Source organism: Sander vitreus, chromosome 8, assembly GCF_031162955.1.
Source record: "Sander vitreus isolate 19-12246 chromosome 8, sanVit1, whole genome shotgun sequence".
Lineage (NCBI taxonomy): Eukaryota > Metazoa > Chordata > Actinopteri > Perciformes > Percidae > Sander > Sander vitreus.
Genome location: NC_135862.1, coordinates 19,167,129 through 19,185,722, shown reverse-complemented (window position 1 = coordinate 19,185,722; position 18,594 = coordinate 19,167,129). Strand labels below are relative to the sequence as shown.

The following is an 18,594-nucleotide window of genomic DNA, read 5'->3' as shown; positions in this document are numbered from 1 at the left end:
CACTGAATGGCAAATAAACCAAAATGAAAATATTGCCCAAAAACATTTAGGTCTACAGCGCCCAGGAGCAGAAAGGTGTCAGACATTTATCAATTGATCATCTGAATATATACACATTTTTATACTGGATGAGCAAAAAATTATAACAAGTAACAGGTGTGGGGACACAAGCCCCACACTAAGATCTTAGAGGAACCAACTAGGCCTACCATTTAACTTGTTCATAAACCTTCATTTATATGTTAATCTGAGACCAATCCTAAATAACAGGTGCAAATTCTGTCAGCTCTACCCCTCACAAAAGTAAAACAACTCTAGAACTCTGAATAGCAAACACAGAGGCCCATACAATGTCAAAATGTGGTGATATTTTTTTACAAGCTCATTAGACCACAATAGAAAGTTGCAGTGGCTTAAATCATAATGTGCTGCAGGGAGCTGTGCTAAAAGCTATGCCCTCAGGCCATTATTCAACAGCATTAGGAAAACCATAACCATGCTTGAATCTAAAAATCAACCCTACATGTATTAATAAAGGCATAACATCTTGAGTTGCAGACAGACTTCACCATGTAGCTTAATGACGGTGACCAGAGTCCCTACAGCTATTAACTGAGATCACAGGTTAAAAAACTGATTACTGACTCTCACATACTGATAATGCAGAATACCAACGTAATATTTTTACATGTGGGCTTTTTGTAATTCACTATGAATCAGTGCATAATTGCATGGTTTGTGTGAGTTTACCATCATCCTTTTTTACTATGTCATTAATGAGTTAACTAACATAAAAATAGCTCTTCATAATTTCTGCTACATGATAAACACCCCCTTAGAAATCTCTGTAGGACTTCTGGAAGTCCCTAGACCTTACTTTAGCAACATGTAGAATGAACGGTTTCTCTCCACTGAAGCCTATAGCCTGGTGAGTCAGGACGCGCCCATGACACCTTCTCCAGCACCTGACATCCTGACGGATATAACCCTGCGATGGGCCATTACTAAGCACCACGGCAAAATCTGCCAGTAAAGATGACAGAGCCGAACCATATGCCTCAATCAGCAGGACAAGCGTTTTAGTTTCACCTCAGATGAAAGTGTTTACAGTCGTCGGGTGCTTCCTGATCTTTTGGCTGCAGGCGGCAGTTTAAATCATCGGTATGTGCGGCGCAATTAGGCTATGGCCTCTGGCGTGGACTAATGAATGCTGAATTTAACGCTCAGACTTCATGCTTTAAAGCAGATGTGCTAAATGCTGAAATACATCCGTACACCTGCTCTGTGCATCGACTATTTTTTGGGAGGGAAGTGCATGCCAGGATGTGCAGCAGATCAGCGTCATCCCCACCACGCCACGATATGTCAGATATTGCACATGTCTCTCTGCATCTGTCAATACGACACCCAACTGCAAAATGCGGTTTCTTCGTACCTATATCGTCCAATTCTGCATTGCAGAGGGCGCATAAGCTCCATCCAAACCGCGCATCCTACTCAGTCTGTTGTAAACAACACTGATTCCCCAGCTGTCAAAAATGCAGCGCCTGGTTACTCTAATAATAATGTCAAACAATCATTTTTCACTATACCCCGTGTCCTTACCTTCAGTAGCGGGCAAATGCGTCCGTCCGTGCGTCCTTCACGATGCTCACCACTGCTCAGCACCGCATCGCCGTGCGCTCAGGAGCGGGGAAATAAACTGACAGAGCAGCGGTCCTGTCCCCGCGGATTGGATGAAGGGTTATGACTGTCAGCTTGGGGGGGCGCTAGACCTGCTTGTTCTAAAGGGCCATGGAGCAGTGGCTCCCACAGTGGTGTCCCGGGTTCCTCCTGAGCTCCAGTAATTCCCCAGCACATGAGGATGACCTGAGGAAAAGTTTAAGAAGTGTATTCTATAACATCTTTAATACCTCTCAGTCTACACAAATACACACATTACATTAAATGAAATGACCCAACTTTGCCTCAGTATATGAGCTTGGCTGGCTTTAACCCTGTTACATAACAGGGTTGCCTTCAGTCTATTACAGATTATATTCTTATTTTTTGCAATGTAACCATGTATCCAGATAATTTAAATAGTGCATGTTACTGTATTGTTTGAAGAGTTAGCTTCATTTAATATTTTGTGTTGTTTTCTTTTGCGGGGTGTAAATGTTCCACCAAAACAAGTTTCTTCCCAAGACTATTGCAGTGTCACAATCGCTGCGTCCAGAGTTTAGCGCTGCCCAAGATGATTGGGATTGGTTTAAAGAAATGCAAACTAACGGCCTGACCGTTTGTTCACCTATCCTAGAATGTGTGTGTGGTATAGCCAGACTCTACTCCACAGCGCTGTGGAGATAGGTCTGGCAATGCGTGGTTACTGATGTAATAAATCAAGTGATAAGTAGGGTCATTTTCATAGACTTCTACGCATTCGGACTTCTTTTTGCAACCAGTGGAGTTGCCCCCTGCTGAAAAATTAGATAGAATGCAGGTTTAATGCACTTCCGCAATGGTTTCACCAGAGACGGTTTAGAACCGAGACGCCCCAACTCAGAGTAGTTTCAGATGTCTGTGTCACTGCCACGCCGTCGCCACTGCTGTGTCTCTCGTTTAGTGGCTGTGTCACAGGTCATACCCAATCAGCAGAGATGTGTATGTAAACTTGTAGGAATAAAAAGGCAGAGCGCTTGCAAACACAACAAGGTGTTTAACGCACCCCTGTTTCAGCTTAAATAAACGTGTTGCTACGTGTTGTCGGGGCTGAATGGGCCTATGTTTCATACCATTGGCGCAGTATATAATGCCCTATCTTTAGTTGGCTTCACTTTTCAGACCCGGAAGCTCCGTTCATTATTTTTTACAGTCTATGATTAGCCTATAGTAAAGAGGTTATAATTGTTATAACCCTTTTGGTTATACAGTAGGTTAGCTAGTGATCTGTGCGTGTGCATGTGTGGCTCTGTCTGTCCACAGCTAATCTCGCACTCTACTGGACCCATCAGCCTTATGTTTTTTGTTTACACATTTATGAATGTTAAATTTGCTCAAGGACAATTTTTGATTTTATTGACTGCTCGTAATACTGTCATTGACTACTTGACTACCCACTCCTCTCTCAGCCGGCCGGTAGGGGCCGCAAGTGATCAACAACAAATCAAAGACAATTACGGCAATCGGCCATGCTAAAAACAAGACTTACCTTGCAGACCACATTTTAGCCTTTGTCTGGCTCAGAAACTGACATCCATAGAAAATTTTGAATCAGAGCATCTGCAGAATAATACCAAACTGGATATGCTATCATCCATTAAAGTATGGCACTATATGAGAAATCCCTGTTTTTGTTATCTTTGCCTCCATCTTGACTTTAAGGGAGCCTGGAGGGACAATTGAGTGAGATCTTTAACTCAATTCAACTCTTCTTTGTCTTTCTTTGTTTAATATGATGTTATTCAACTCTGTATTCATCAGATTCGTAACTAACAGCTGATTCAATTTTTGCCACCCTTGGGGCAGCAAAAACAACAAAACTAGATAACGTTACACATCCTTAACATAATTTAGCAAACCGATGAAATAGACTCCAGCAAGTAGCATTCATCTGAAGTCCTCTTTCATGCCAGCTGACAAATTTAAGTCCTATATCTATTTTCATTTCAGCTCTGTTGGTCTCCACCTACTCCTGAGAAATATATCTGTCTTTTGATTTCACTTTCCATTTGGTAACTGTTAGCTTTGTCTGCCGTTTTGTGTTGGGCAGGGAGCATGCACACTGAGTTTATCAGCGCTTTGTAGCTGGAAACGGCTGCTGGAGGCAGTTGATGATAAGAGTTGCTGAAAGTTAATAGAGCCTAAAAATTTCCTGGGTTTGTCCTACGTTTGTTTTGTATATTGTTACTATCAACAATATTAATGCAATTATCTTAAATAGTGACATATATCTACACTAAAGACATAGCAGAGTCGGTTTTGTCCAAATGGACAAAAGAATGTAGTTACTGTATGTAGGCCTCACTTGTGCCACACAAATAATTCTGTTCCTGAATTCAAAACCTGTGTGCACATATTAATCATTTTGTAATGTTATTAGTTCCCTGCAACGAATAACTGATGCCTCATCTGTTAAAACTGTAATGGTTTCATCTTCTTTATTTGCTTCTGACTTCATTTCTTCCATTTAGCCTACTCCAGTTGCCAGGTTTTGCTAACCTCTCCAGTCACTCCCAGCCATTTCTCACCTGCCCACCAGCCTTTACACACCTGCTTCCCATTAATCATCAGCCCCAGTATTATATACTCCCCACAAAGCATTCACCTTTATTCCAGATTGTCTAGAATATAAAACTTAGTGTCAATGGAATAGACAATTACATTTTCATGTCTACTTGAGTTGTCTTGCCTGTTTTTGTTGTGTGTATGACCTCTTGACTGCTTTTAGACTTACCTGCCTTACTCCCCTTTTTTGTTCTGACTGAACTCCCAGTAATGATGAGCTGTTTTGCTAGTCAACCTCTGCCTCAGTGTACACTTAAGTCATCATTCCTGTGTCTGATTTGTCTGAAAAAATACAAGGAATGTCAAAGATAACACACATCACTTTTAACCATGTAAAAGTGTTGACAGTAAGGTTTGTGAATTATCCAGAGAAACCATTTTTCTTTTTCAAATGTATTTTGTCATCACTTTGAGCAAACCAAACAAAATTTCAGTGTTTTGGGGGCAGCAGCAAATGTTTCAGCGGAATCAATCTCCAAAGATGAGCAGATAAATCTATTTGCATGACTAGACACTACCAGGGATAGATGAGAAATGTGTGAGACTGCAGCCTGCATGTTAACGTCAGTCTGTTTTTCATCAGGCAGATATCAAAAGGGCACATCTACTAATTACAAAGCCTTGCCCATGTGTCAGTCCAAACATGAGACCATCTCAATCCCCTAGGATTAGATTTCAATCTTGAATGTAAACACCACACAGCAAATAATAATCTGCTGTGGCGGCGGACCATAAATAATGCAGGAATCTTTGAGAAAGAGCAGAGTAGAATTAATTGAAGGACTTAACCACCTTGGATACAATTTGGGGAAACATATCAAAGAAATTCTTTGCAATGTGATCAGAAACTGACTTTACATTCAACTGAAGATTATAGCTCAATATCAAGTGGAGTGTTGCTGATTATTTCCCTGAGTCTGTTATTATTCAGACTTTTCATCAAAACAGTATTGTTTTCTTTGAGATGGGAACTGCTATGAGAAAAAATTTCACTCCACAGAAAAAAGCCAAGCCAAACAGGATTCAGTAACAGGGAGGAAACTCATTACATCCAAATAGAGAAGCATAATACAGAGCCAAAAAGGATATCATTTTGTGCACAGGTTATCACAGATCTAAGTGTATTCAAGCCTCAGACAAACACTTTTGTTCCTCTTACAACCTGATAGTGCAAATAGAGACAAATCCTGCTGGTGGATAACACTGTTACAAGGCCGGTCTCTGGGGTGGAGAAGAGGAACAGCAAACACCCTGCTGTATGGAGAAAAGAATAAGTGGCTGTCATCTATCTGCCTACCAGAGGAGGGGGAGGGGCATGGAGGAGGAAGAAGAGGGAGGGGTAAATATGATTTAGCCCCAATGATCTCCACAGGGGCTTCATGCAAAGGTAACCCCCACCCACCCAGTCCAAACACACATGGGACATGGAGGGGGGTGCATGGGGAATACAAATCAGGGCATGGAAAGAGTTATAATCCCGGTGCTCTCATGATAAAAAAAAAGAAAAAAAAAGGAGAAGGGGTTTGATAGAGAGTATCAGATCAATAGAACAAAGCACTCTCACTTTATGTAGCATCCATCCAACAGGACTGCAATGATATCTGCCACCAAATCAACTCCCCCCCCCTCAGGGTAAACAGCCTCCTTGAGTTGATAGAAACATTGGTGAAGAAACGATACCGTTACACTGGAACGGGTGATTTCCCTTCTACAACTGGGGTTTTCAATTTCATGCAAACCAAACCTACCAGGCTCGGTCTGCTTGGTCTTGGCAGATGTGTGTGCCTAAGTGTGTGTGTGTGTGTGTGTGTGTGTGTGTGTGTGTGTGTGTGTGTGTGTGTGTGTGTGTTGGCAAACCGTTCGTCAGCCATATGGAAATGTCACAGAGTAATCATAAACAATTATCCTCCCCAGCTCTCGGAGCATCAGAAAAGGGCAAATCTACATAAAGACACAAAGGCACTGCCACTTACATCTAAGGAACAGACGCCCTGAAGCTCAGCACACACTTTAAAAGATCAGAAACTAAATGATGGTGTTTTTCTAATACCTGCCTTTGATAGCCTTTATTCTACATGATGTCTTATAGGAAAGCTTGATGCTAAAAGATCATGTCCTTCACGTGAGCATCTGGGATGCAAATGATGCGCTTTAAAGCTCCCAGGTTGTTTGGAAACATGAACATCACTACGAGACCATGTAATGATCTTTTTTCCCCATTGAAAGCAGATTGGAGGTAGACATAAAATTACCCATAGATCAATTCAAACCAGGCATTCCGCCCAGCAGTAAATCAAGGAGCTGGACACAGAGGAGGTGGGGATGGATAATGGTGGATAATGGATGCTATGGCAGACGCACAGCCGACACAGAATGAATCCACTGAGGGTTGAATGAGAGGATGGGGGGGGAGGAAGCAGCAGGAAGGGGGGGTTGGTATGTGGAGCGGCAGGAAGGAGGGGTGGGTGAAGTTCAGAAGGGTAATGGGGCAGCTGCTTGTTTGGTCACAATGATCACTAATCAACAGACAAATACTGTAATGTGATTCTGTTAAATTAAATAGCTAAGCCTCTTACATGGAGGCTTTGTAATTGAGGACTAGGGATGTCAACAGAGGGCCAAATGCATAGGCTGTCAGCCATAATGTAAGGTAATCCAAAATATTTTGTTTTGAATACAATATTTTATAGCATGACCCAACTGTGGCTTTTACATAAGATATTTTCAGTGATGTCTCTTTGAAAATGTTTACCAATAAAAAATGTCCAAAAAACTTTATTGACAGTTCAAATCTTGTACCTTGCATGACATTTCCTATTCAGTGTTTAAAAGCCTGTTTCTTTTTTTCCAGCCATCGGTGTAATTGCCTCATATCACTAGGTGGCAGTAAAGTCAAGAGGGAAAATCTGTCAAAAATAATTGATGAATCACCATCCAGTAGCTGAAGGTCATTGCTGCTAAGTGCGAGAGTCATTTGTTGCTGTTGAAATAATATGGACATTGTTCCAGCCAGCTGCAATTCAACACTGATGCACTCATCATCCTTCACAAAACTTGGCTTCATTTTGGAAAAGAAAAAAACATCCTTAAGCGCAGTTCATTAATATGTGAAGCAGCAATCCACTTTGAATCACTGCTGTTATTAACCCCAAACAATCCTGCAAAACATACCCAAACAACTTCTGCCGGGGAAATGAATTAGTGTACCTGAATGAACAGAAGGCAGAAAGTCCTTGCCAGAGGGAGAGAAAGTATTTCCAAGACTTCGCCGCTTTCTGACACCATTTCTCTGTGATAATGCACCAGATGGCGAGCTGCTCTCTCGCTATTACCCTGACAATATGACTGTAATGGAAGTGGAATTGCCACAAGTGAGCGCCAAAAAGATGGAGCCCAACTGTCATGTTCCATAAGGGATTTCTATAGCTGCTTCACACTAAGAAGACAGAGGCAGGTGTAGGCATCCATATTTCCACCATCCGCCATAATTTCTGCTCACTGCGTTACATTCAAGGAATTTAGGTTTTTTAGGTGTGTGGTGCACATGGTTGTGTTTGCATTTATACATTGGTCTTACTACTACTTTTACAATGAAGTTTTGGAGGGCTAAAATCTAATGTTTGTTTGGCATCATTGCCTTCAGATCCATATAGCTCTTATTATATCCAAGTCATGTGCAGCAGGAGATGGTTGGTCCAATGTCAACACACCCACACATACAGTGGTGGAAAGTACTTTAGACAGTTATTAGTCTGCATTGCCAGACCTATCTCCACAGTGCTGTGTCAGCGCTGGAGTCATTTACTCAAATACTGAACTAAAGTACAATTTTGAAGCAAACTCCTTGGGAATTTCCATTCCATGCTTCTATATACTTTTATTTCACGAAAATTCAGAGGGATTTGTTTTGTTGAATTAAAAAAAAATTGAATTGTTTTGCACATTTTTTGCTCCCCTGTAGTTATTTGGCAGGTGTAGATTGAAGTTCTACATAAAAACATTACATTAAACTTGTAAAACACGATGCATTGTTAAAGATTAAACCTATGGTAAAAAAGCAGTGTCTAGTTGGGACTCCTTGTCACGATGTTTATGAATTTTTAGCAGCCCCACTAAAGAGAGATTTCCCTTATGAACTTCTCTGATGGTTTCATTTCAATAATTGAGGCAAAAAGCAGTAACACTCTCCATTATTTCACAAAAAGCAAAGATTAGAGAATATATATAAAAACATGGCAACACGTGTGTATATTGTCTTTCATTTCACAATATACATCAGGCACTAAAAAAATAAGAAAAATCCTGTCTGGTGGCATCTCTGTCACATACAAAAAAGATACAATCTACTTAGCTTTGAGAGCTTTACTCATTTTAGTTTTCTCAAATTAGTTTTCAAATGTATTAACAGTCTCCCCCCTGAGCCTCTTCTCAGATATATCCAAAGACAAGCATTGTGAATGGCAATTGTAAAATACATCGCAGAACTACATTTGGACAATCATCTTTTTTCCATAAAAGGCTTTCAACCCTGGAACACATTACCAACTAAAAATGAAATTAATTCCACATATAAAATCTTTACATCATACGTTAAGTGCTGGTTAAAAGCAAACCAGAGCTGTACCCATTGTTATTGTAATGTAAATTACCAAAGGTGTATTGGTGTATTGTGGTACAGTATGTGTAGTGTGCTGTGCACATTATTGTCATATTCATCATATTTCATTGTAGTGTATTGTGGTTTTATGTTACTGAGGGTTGTATCTTTTAATTAAACTGTAGATGTAAAAGCCCAACTAAGGGCAAAAAATAAAACTTAGCAATAGCTTTAAACTCTCTGTGCAGCACATCAGTTTTATGCTCTGTATTGGAACTATGTTGAAATGCATCATCCCTATCAAATTAAATTAAATTAGATTCACAACCCTTCAGATTTATCTTATGACCCTTCGGCAGGGGGAGAGGGGTAAAACTAGAGTTAGTAGTAACTAACTCTACCTTGACCGGCTAATATTCTGCTCTGATGTATCATTGTATGTAAGTCACAGGGGCCAATATTCAAAAATGAGTACTTATGTGATGTCATTTTATTGTGTTGTGAATATTTTATAGTTACATTATGTAGCCCTTAGCATGCACGGACTGAATAACATGTCTTTTATGACTCATTGAATCCTACGCGATTCAGATTCATCTCTTCGAGAGAGGGCAATGACATTTTGAGTAAAGAGTCTGGAAACTGAAATTAAAGCAGATCATTATTTATTCATTCATTCATTATATTTCCAGTAGCTTGAATTCCATACTTGCACTAAAAGGTAAAACTTAAATAGAGAGAAAGAAAGTATCTGTTAGTATAAATTTGTTTCTTAAATACAAAACCATTTGCAATACTGTCAGAAAAGAGCATCATTTTGGCAGTATACTGGGACTGCGTAGAACCAATACAATTCAGAATATTATAATTCTGTGCATCAATTAATATTGTCGCTATATCCTACATGTTGTACAATACCAAAGTCATATAACCCGCAGACAAGCAAATCAGAAAAGACAAAATGTATATGCAATCATCTGTCCAGTTAGTTACAATACAATGTACACTGTGCACAGCAAGAAAAAAAAGAATATATATATATATATATATATATATATTCTCTACAAGTACTCTATATTTAATACAGTCCTATCAACAAGTAAAACCATATAATGCACAATATTGCCTCCTAGGCTGCCCCTCATAAGCTGCTTGTCCCTGTACAATCAATTAAGGTATTTACAAATTCAACAAATATTCTACACATTTAAAAAAAAAAAACTTGATGCAAGTTAAGAGAAAGGAAATCTTGATCCAATTCAAAGGCCCACAAGTGTAGTTTGAACAAGTGAACACTTTTGCCTAATAGGAATTGAATAATGTACTAATTTATTCACACACACACACACACACACACACACACACACACACACACACACACACACACACACACACACACACACACACACACACACACAGCAGAAATACAATCAGGTTCTGTACATGATGACTGCAGACTTTGAAACTGCAACATGGTTATAATAATGTTTTAGTCTGATCCAATGTAGGTGCGCTTAGCTTCTTGGAGGAATCAAAGCCAGTCCTGTGTTTCAAGGCATTGGGACGTTGGGATGACAAGAGCATATGAATTATTCCTCCCTCCACAGAGTCCTCTTCTCAAGCTTATTTTATCATTGGATGTGACTTTTGCAGTCCTGCCACTGCCTCTGTTCCAGTCACTGAACTCTGGAAAGAGACTTCAGAATTGAGTCATTTAAAAAGGCACTACCTACTGAAGGAGCACTGCAGGGAATGAGGCAACCTGTCACACACGCTCTGCGTTTCCCACTCGCCTTCAGATCAAGCTCAATAAGAGGTTACATGCAGGGCAAAGGTCATGAGTTCATATGACAGGCCATGCAGCATTTCAGCTTCCTCCTTTATTCAACAGAGTGGTGACAGATGAGGATGTATTGATGCAGCAATCTCAAGCATGCTGTGTGCACTGATCTCAATATTCGGTTTACAGATAGTTTACTTTTATATATACTGTACATGATCTGCCTTATGCACTGATGGAATTATATGAAGGAATTACATTATTAAATACAGATTCCGGTACAAGTTTCTGTGTTGGAAAACATACATGAAACTGATTACTATTTGAACATAGTAGATAATATAATAACCAGTAACAAAAACAAATATAGTTCAGACGAGCACTGCATAGTCCATAAGAGATTCCTGGTAAGAATGTGACACTTGTTAATATCAAAGTGTTAATTTAAATATGGATTTAGGTCATATCAGTTGTTTCATGCACTGTTAAAAATCAAATGTCTGGTTGAGCTACTTCATTCCTAAATGCTGCTTTAGGTCTCCAAGCCTCTCCATAAAGATCTCCAAGTGTGTCATGTGTGGCACTGGGGATGGAGATGTGATCATAAAGCCATGAGGTGTTGGGACACCTCTTTAAGAGAGATGTGGGGATTGAGCAGTCAGTGCAGCGCCTCACACTCGTCTGTGAGGACTGATTGGCTACACAAAGGAGTTTAAGGAGTTCATGGCATTAATAGGGGACGGGGCCCCCGAGCTCTCGTGGCCCTCAGCAGTCTCCCTGCTGGCACTTTTTCCACTATACTGGCCGATAAACGAGCCATCCTCGTTGAACTGTCCGTCTCCTCCTTCCCCGTAGTCAACTAAACTGTCGTCACTGTCGTCTCTCTTAACTGTCCCATTAGACGGCGTGCGGCTCCCTTTTAACGGTTTATGGTCCTCATTGTCACTGAAGGAGAAAATAACATGCAGGTGTTACAGGTGAGATGATGTGACAGATGCAACAAGGAGATTAGTGAGTTTTTTTTTTAGATGGAGCACTGAACTGCAGATAGCTACTTTTACCACAACCTACTGTATGTTTGGTAGGTAATGGTAAAAGTTTTTTTCCAGATTGAAAATAAGTTGGTTCATTTCTTTAAGTCTTTACTTTTCAAAAATATAAACTCAGCTCATTTATAAGCAACAGTGAGCATTGCTGCCCACTGCACAAGAAGCAAATTTGAATTTAGCTTGCTCCATGTCTAAAAAACAGTAGCAATGAATGATTAGTTGGTTTCCATCAGGCAACAGGGGAATAAAGCTCAAGCTCTGTTCAAATTCCCCATGAAACCAAATATGAAGTGATAAATGTATTGTATGACAAAATCATTTCCCCCCAGAGACAGAGGTTGAGACGAAAAAATGACATTCCAAGACAATGATGTTAATAAAACTTGGAAAGCAAGGTTTCAGCCAAACATCCCCCGAAGCAAGCATAATAATAGTCACAAATTGGCAAAATGCATGTACAATCTGCAAATAAAGTTTTCTTTGAATATCAGATAGTCAGAAACATTCCACAATCCACATACATGAGTTTAACATCAATGAGATAAGATCACAAAGCCATCATAATGCTGAAATGTTTTACATTTAGAATAGATATATTTCATGGATAAAACTAGCACAGTAAAGCCATAGATTAAAATATTTGTCTATGCAAAGTACATGATGAAGGCTTTATGACCAAATATTAAACTTAATGATAGCTGTGAGAGAACCTGGGATGCTTGTACAGCGAGCGTTTTTCTCCACAGTGACGCAACTATCCACTGACAGTCCTCACGTGCTAGATTTACAAACAATGACCCTCAACCCCACCGACACACCATCACCCTTACCTTTCCTGAGACCTACACCCCTGCGATCAGATGAGGACATCCAGTTGAGATCCCACACAACTCACCAGTCACTCCTCAGGATGATTACACTTTGCACTTTAACAGGCACATATGCCGTGTACATGTATAGTCTAAATTTACAGTATACTCTTCTGCAGTCAAACAAAAACCGCTCAGTTGAGTGAAGTTATGCCTTTATTGACATACTGTAAGGTTCCAGCTGAGCTTAATGAAACAGCATGGAAAGAAGTTTACTCTCACAAAGGCAATATAATATGTATACACTTTGCCCTGTGATTTGTTGTCTACTGTTGAGTTGATGTCCATTGGAGAGATTCCCCTGCAGTGCAAAAAGGTCTCTCCACATGGGTTTTAAAGGATAAGTCTGGGGATATTCTACTTTTTTCTTGTTTGTCAGACAGACTAACACATCATCAGTTTTGGTCTATTTAAAGAATTTGTTAACAATAATAAAAATGTAGAATATCACCAGCCTTATCCTTTAAGAATTATTACTATTAAAAATGGCTACTGGCCTGATACAAACAGCATTAACCAGCTCTGGTATACTCAGTGATGATTGCTTTCCTCAAACATGCTGATAATTTCATAGAAGAGCCATATGTAATAATATACTGTATATATATATATCTATATATGAACAATAATTCCATTCCAACACATTATTGCCTAGAGCAAATTTTCATATATCAGATCTCCACACCATGCATGTCACATGTTATTTATATATATATATATATATATATATATATCGATGTGTTTATCAAAGCATAAAATCCATACAATAGGTTTATGTATACATAATACAAAAAGGAATATAAAATATAAAAGCAAGACCCATCTTATAAATCGACTTATAAAAAACAATTCAGAAATGCTAGCTATACAGAAGTAAAGTGCTTCATTTTCTTTATTCTGCGTGCGATTGGAGAAGCAGCCTAGAATGAGGACGCTAACAAGCTTCACTGGATAACTGCTGTAAGTTAGAAGGAAATGATCATTTCAGTAATTTTCAGAACTACCAGAGTTTATATGCAAGTAGCAATACACTAGGCAAAGTGTTAATACTATATATACTGTACACAGGATGTCTATGAGTAGCTTATTAGTTGAACTTTGATGCTTGGGGTCAGTTTAGGATGTGTTGCAAATGACTCTAGCTTATATATTTTTTCCTGACAGTCTTATTTAAAGATTTAAAACGCCCAAACCCCTAAATTCCTTGAACCTGAAGAATCCTTCTCAAATGACACCACAATGTCACATCAAGCACACACACAAAATAGTCCGACACACGTAGCATCCAGGACGTCCGCGAACCCAGAAAAAAATTATTGTGCTTCACAATGGTAGTAGTTCAGATGAGTGGCACTTCTTGTTGTTGTTGTTTTGAATTTCTGTTATTGGTGATCCTGGATCAGTTATTAGTCAGCTGAAATGGTTGAAAAGAGGGAGGGAGTGCAGAGCTCCAGCCCAGCCAGAGAGAGCAGATCTGGGCAGAAAGCAGGAACGGGGCAGGGGTTGATGGGTAAAATAGGGCTCTGGGGGCTCCAGAGGCCGGAGCACTTTCTCTCACCTGTATTCCCCAAAAGTACAATCATCGTCTTTCATGGGCTGGAACTCTGGGTCTGTGTGTGCATCCTCCTTCTCTTTGACTAGTGAGACAAGAGAAACAAATGTAGACAAAACAGCTTATGAGGTAGAGTATAGTAAAGATCAATCACAACAGTGTATGTGTAATATTGTATATTGTATGGAATAGTGTAGAAAGTTGTTTTAATTGTCCTTATCTTCATAGTCACTCATTATTCAGACTGAATGGGACTAAAAGCTACGGCAGAGTATTGCCACGAGACCTTTTTCACACAATACAAAAATATATTTTTTGTCATTACTACTTATCAAATGATTCCTTTTTAACAAGAAACTTTTCTTATTATAACACATAACTTTATGTTATGTTACAAAATGTTCCTGTTATTTAAAAATATCAACATATCTCATATAAATATTCTCACATTAATACATAAAAGATTTGTATGTCAAAGAAACTTCCATTTTGTTTTAATGAGAAAGGTTTCTAATTTTAATGAGATAAGTCAGCATATTGTTTCAATGAAATAATTTGCATCGTAACAAGAAGTGTAATGAGAAGTATATGTCAAAATAACATGAACAATATGTTGTAATAGCATAAGAAAGTATATAGCAAGATATTTGGGGGATCTATAATTATGATATTCCTAGAAGAAAATCTAGTTATAAAAGCAAAAAAAAATGTTTGTCACTGTAGCAGCCATAGAAAGCCAAAAACAAACCAATATTCCCAAACCATAACATTTAATCCTATTCAAATTAACTGAATGGTGGCAAACAAAGCATTAAGGTGTGGGTTCAGACTGTATATGAGTGTGTGAATGGTGGTGTTTGTGCTACTACTCACCAGGGTACTTCCCTCCCTTATTCCTCTGAATGAAGCAGATGATAAGGAGGATCAGGATGAGCAGAGCGATGGCACACATGAGGCCAATGAACCATCCCTGAGTGGCTATGTCCACCTGTCTGCTCGTCACAGCTGACCAGAGGAGGAGAGAAAGACTTAACATTTATGACTGGATGATCTTTTCCCAGTGGGAAGGGGAAATTGAAACATTTATCCATAATAATGTGCTAAACTAACATGTAACAAGTGCAACAAGTCATTCTCTTAGTATCTACCTAGATAGATTTCAGTTCATGAGTGGATCAAGATTGCTTATTGTTACAGAACAAGATGACTCTTTATGTTAGACAAGTTAGAAATCTCCTAGATTAAGCTAATGGTGACTTGGACACATTATTGAAACCACATTAGTACATAATGTGGGAAAGCAGTCTCTCACAAATGCACACACACACACACACACACACACACACACACACACACACACAAACACACACACACAGTCACAGACACACACAAACTGTACACGCACGTTTACTGTGGGTGATATTAGGTTGGGTATTAAACCACTAAACACCAAACTTCTAATATATAATTACCAAATCTACAGGACTGATTTTAATTATGCTGAAATTCAACCACACAATCATGCACGCTGCTACACATGGTCTCTATATGACTATAGTACATGCCTGGCATACAGAGTGACCACAACACATCTGTTAAACCCATGCTTGACTGGATTATAGTTACACAATGGCACAAACTACTGCACATTCTACACACAGCACAGTACAAGGCCAGGCCAGACCATGGTGGAGGCGACCGCCGAGGAACTGCCTCACCTGGGACCAAGACCAATAGCTCCTCAGAGTGGTGGAGCATCTGGTCGTGGTGACCTTTGGCCACCAAACGCACTCTATAGGAGAGGCCCCCCTTTAAGCCCTTCAGCATAACATTCTGAGAGCCGTTCACAAGCTCTTTCTGCCACTCCTCTTCACCTTCACCTGCAGGAGGGACGTTGATGAAAAGAGGTACGTTTGAGGGAGCAAACAACTTCAAATGGCTCATGGAGATCATGACATCATGACATCATGGGATCATGGAATCTAATTACTTGAAAAAAAGCATCTACTGACATGGGATTAAACTGCAGGCAATTCTGTCTATATTAGATTTAAATAGTTAATATTCATGGAATTATGGTTTTTAAAAAAACTATTTAGTCTACGAATTAGTTATTATGGTGGCACTGAAAGTTACAACACACTGTAACTTGAGAAAACACATTTCACCAACTTCATCAACAGAAAGAACAGAAAACACAACCACATACAAAAATGCAGCAAGTTGCACATGACACAGCCAAAGTAAGTTACAAAACAACATAAGTTTCTAGGGGATGATAAAATGTGATGAACACACCTGCCATATTTATTGTCCCCTGGAGACTTTCAGTTATGTTCTGTGTGACTTGTTGTCACTTCTTTTAGTATGTGATTGCGTTTTCTGTATTAGATTCTATTTGCTTTTGCTGACTCTATTTGTGTTTTCTTTGAGCTCTCGAGGCATAACCATAAATGATGTGGTGATGAGCTAAATATCAAATATGTTTGACTGATGATCACAAGATTATGATATTATGATATTCCCCAAGTTAATCCATTAAACAGTAGGTGTGAGAGAGCCATACTACAACAACACAGTGTTTATTCATCCTCACTGCAGGTGGATAAAAACAATGGAAAGTGCTTCAGTCAAAATCAACTGGCATAACAAGAATTTTTTTATGATGTTTGCCTATATAAGTTCCAATGAGATTGTCATGGGAGCTGCACGCAATTCTAGTCAATAACAGGACTGGGTAATTAGAAATCCAATCACAGACAGCCTTGTTTATCACATCTGGGTCCACGTTGGCAGGAGCCAGCATCAACGTGACTGCCAATGTTTCTATTCACCTGCACAAGCCAATAATAAAGTAAGAGTCTCTTGCCACCTACAGTGTGTGGAACTGACAGAAATTAAGGTGTGTTGCATTGCTTACTGTTTTTCACTATGTATTCTACATAAATGTTTTTCTCCGGGCCCCAGTACTCCCAACTGATCAGGGTCCCGTCCTCTCCAGACGAGGAGCTAACGTTCCCAAAAGGACTCACAGGCCGCGCTGAGCACACAAGAGAGAAGACAACCATCAAGATTGCTCTGTTGGTCAAAGGACAATCCAATAACTGACAATTAATTGCTTTGATTTAATTATAGTCCCATTAAATGCTCTGAGCATGACCCAATCTAGACCCTCATAGCCTTACACAATAGCGGTTTCAAATCGGGACACTGTACTAACAAACAAAAGAATACACAAAGCTGATCATATATTGTAACAAATCAGACATGAACTGTACTAAGATCACAGCAATATCTGTACCCTTGTGGGGCGGACGGCGTGGAGGAGACCGTGCAATGGAATAAGGGGTATGCGTGTTTCCTGTAGACAACATGGAGAGGGGTAAAGGCCACACCAAACACGAGACACACACACACACACACACACACACACACACACACACACACACAGACACAAACACCTTCCACAGGCAATGACAGCACAGACACTGAAGTCATTATACACAGCAACAAGTCAAGCAAAAGCCCGCCATGCAGCGGCAAGCATCACTAGCAGCCACCGTGGAAGAAGTCGTCAAAGGCACAGCCAAGCCCTTTGAAAAGACTCATCTAGTTTTATCACACGACATTAAAAAAGCACATGTCACTTAGCATCTTTATCTATGTGGCTTTGAACTTTCCCCAGCTTTGAACTCAGCGGAGTATTTTGGTGGGCTGCAGAATTTGATGGAGACGAGGGGAAATTGCTCAATGATGAGGAGTTTATGCTTGCGGTGGGTTTTGAAGCTACGGCTGTATCTGTAAAACATACATGAGTCTAGATACGAACGGTGCCTGTGCCCACATCTACATCAACCTGTGATATTAGAGCTTGTAGAGAGAAGGGACACAGACAAACAACAGGACAGGGGGTGACTATGGGATGAGTCCCCTGCCATCTGTGTCACTGTATGTAACAGTAAGACATTCATGTGGGTCATGCTGAGTAATGTAAAAGATGATTAATCTGAGAGTTTATAACAGCATGGGTCCGCTTGTGTAACAATGCAACTAGATCACACTCATGTTCCACTAGACATGGATGAAGAGCTTATGTACATCATGCTCTGTAAAATGCAAAAAATAAAAGAAAATCCAATTCATACTGTAAATTGTACATGGCAGAATGATGAGGATTTCACATACACAAAACACATGACATACAACACATGTTCTGACATAACAGGAGGGCTGTAGCTAACAATTATTTTCAAACTCGATTAATGTCTTGAGCATTTATTCAGTTAATTGATTAATTGTTAAGTCTATAAAATGTCAGAAAATAGTAACAAAATGTAAATTAATTTCCCACAGTTCAAGGTAACTTGTTTTGTCCGACTAGCAGTCCGAAACAGCTAAATATAAAATTTACAATTACATAAAACAAATAAAACAAGCACATTTTTACATTTAAAAAGCTGAAGGCAGCAAATGTTTTTGTG

The 18,594-nt window shown here is 39.5% G+C and overlaps 2 protein-coding genes across 5 annotated transcripts in view; both read right to left on the bottom strand.

The window, feature by feature from the left end:
* Nucleotides 1-1,760, bottom strand: part of LOC144522357 (contactin-1a-like) — a 67,502-nt gene extending 65,742 nt beyond the window's left edge. The window contains exon 1 of one of the 3 annotated variants that reach the window (XM_078257366.1): nucleotides 1,606-1,760. The gene's annotated coding sequence lies outside the window, so the exon portion shown is untranslated. The remainder of the gene's footprint in view (nucleotides 1-1,605) is intronic. The other 2 variants (XM_078257365.1, XM_078257367.1) reach the window with 2 other exon arrangements.
* An 8,825-nt stretch (nucleotides 1,761-10,585) lies between these two features.
* LOC144522356 (neuronal cell adhesion molecule-like) overlaps nucleotides 10,586-18,594 on the bottom strand; it is a 76,363-nt gene continuing 68,354 nt past the window's right edge. The window contains exons 25-29 of one of the 2 annotated variants that reach the window (XM_078257363.1): nucleotides 17,034-17,153; nucleotides 15,832-15,993; nucleotides 14,987-15,118; nucleotides 14,120-14,198; nucleotides 10,586-11,588 (exon numbers count right to left, since the gene is read on the bottom strand). In XM_078257363.1, the coding sequence (XP_078113489.1) occupies nucleotides 11,342-11,588; nucleotides 14,120-14,198; nucleotides 14,987-15,118; nucleotides 15,832-15,993; nucleotides 17,034-17,153 (740 nt within the window). In that variant the 3' untranslated portion in view covers nucleotides 10,586-11,341. The remainder of the gene's footprint in view (nucleotides 11,589-14,119; nucleotides 14,199-14,986; nucleotides 15,119-15,831; nucleotides 15,994-17,033; nucleotides 17,154-18,594) is intronic. The other variant, XM_078257364.1, reaches the window with a different exon arrangement.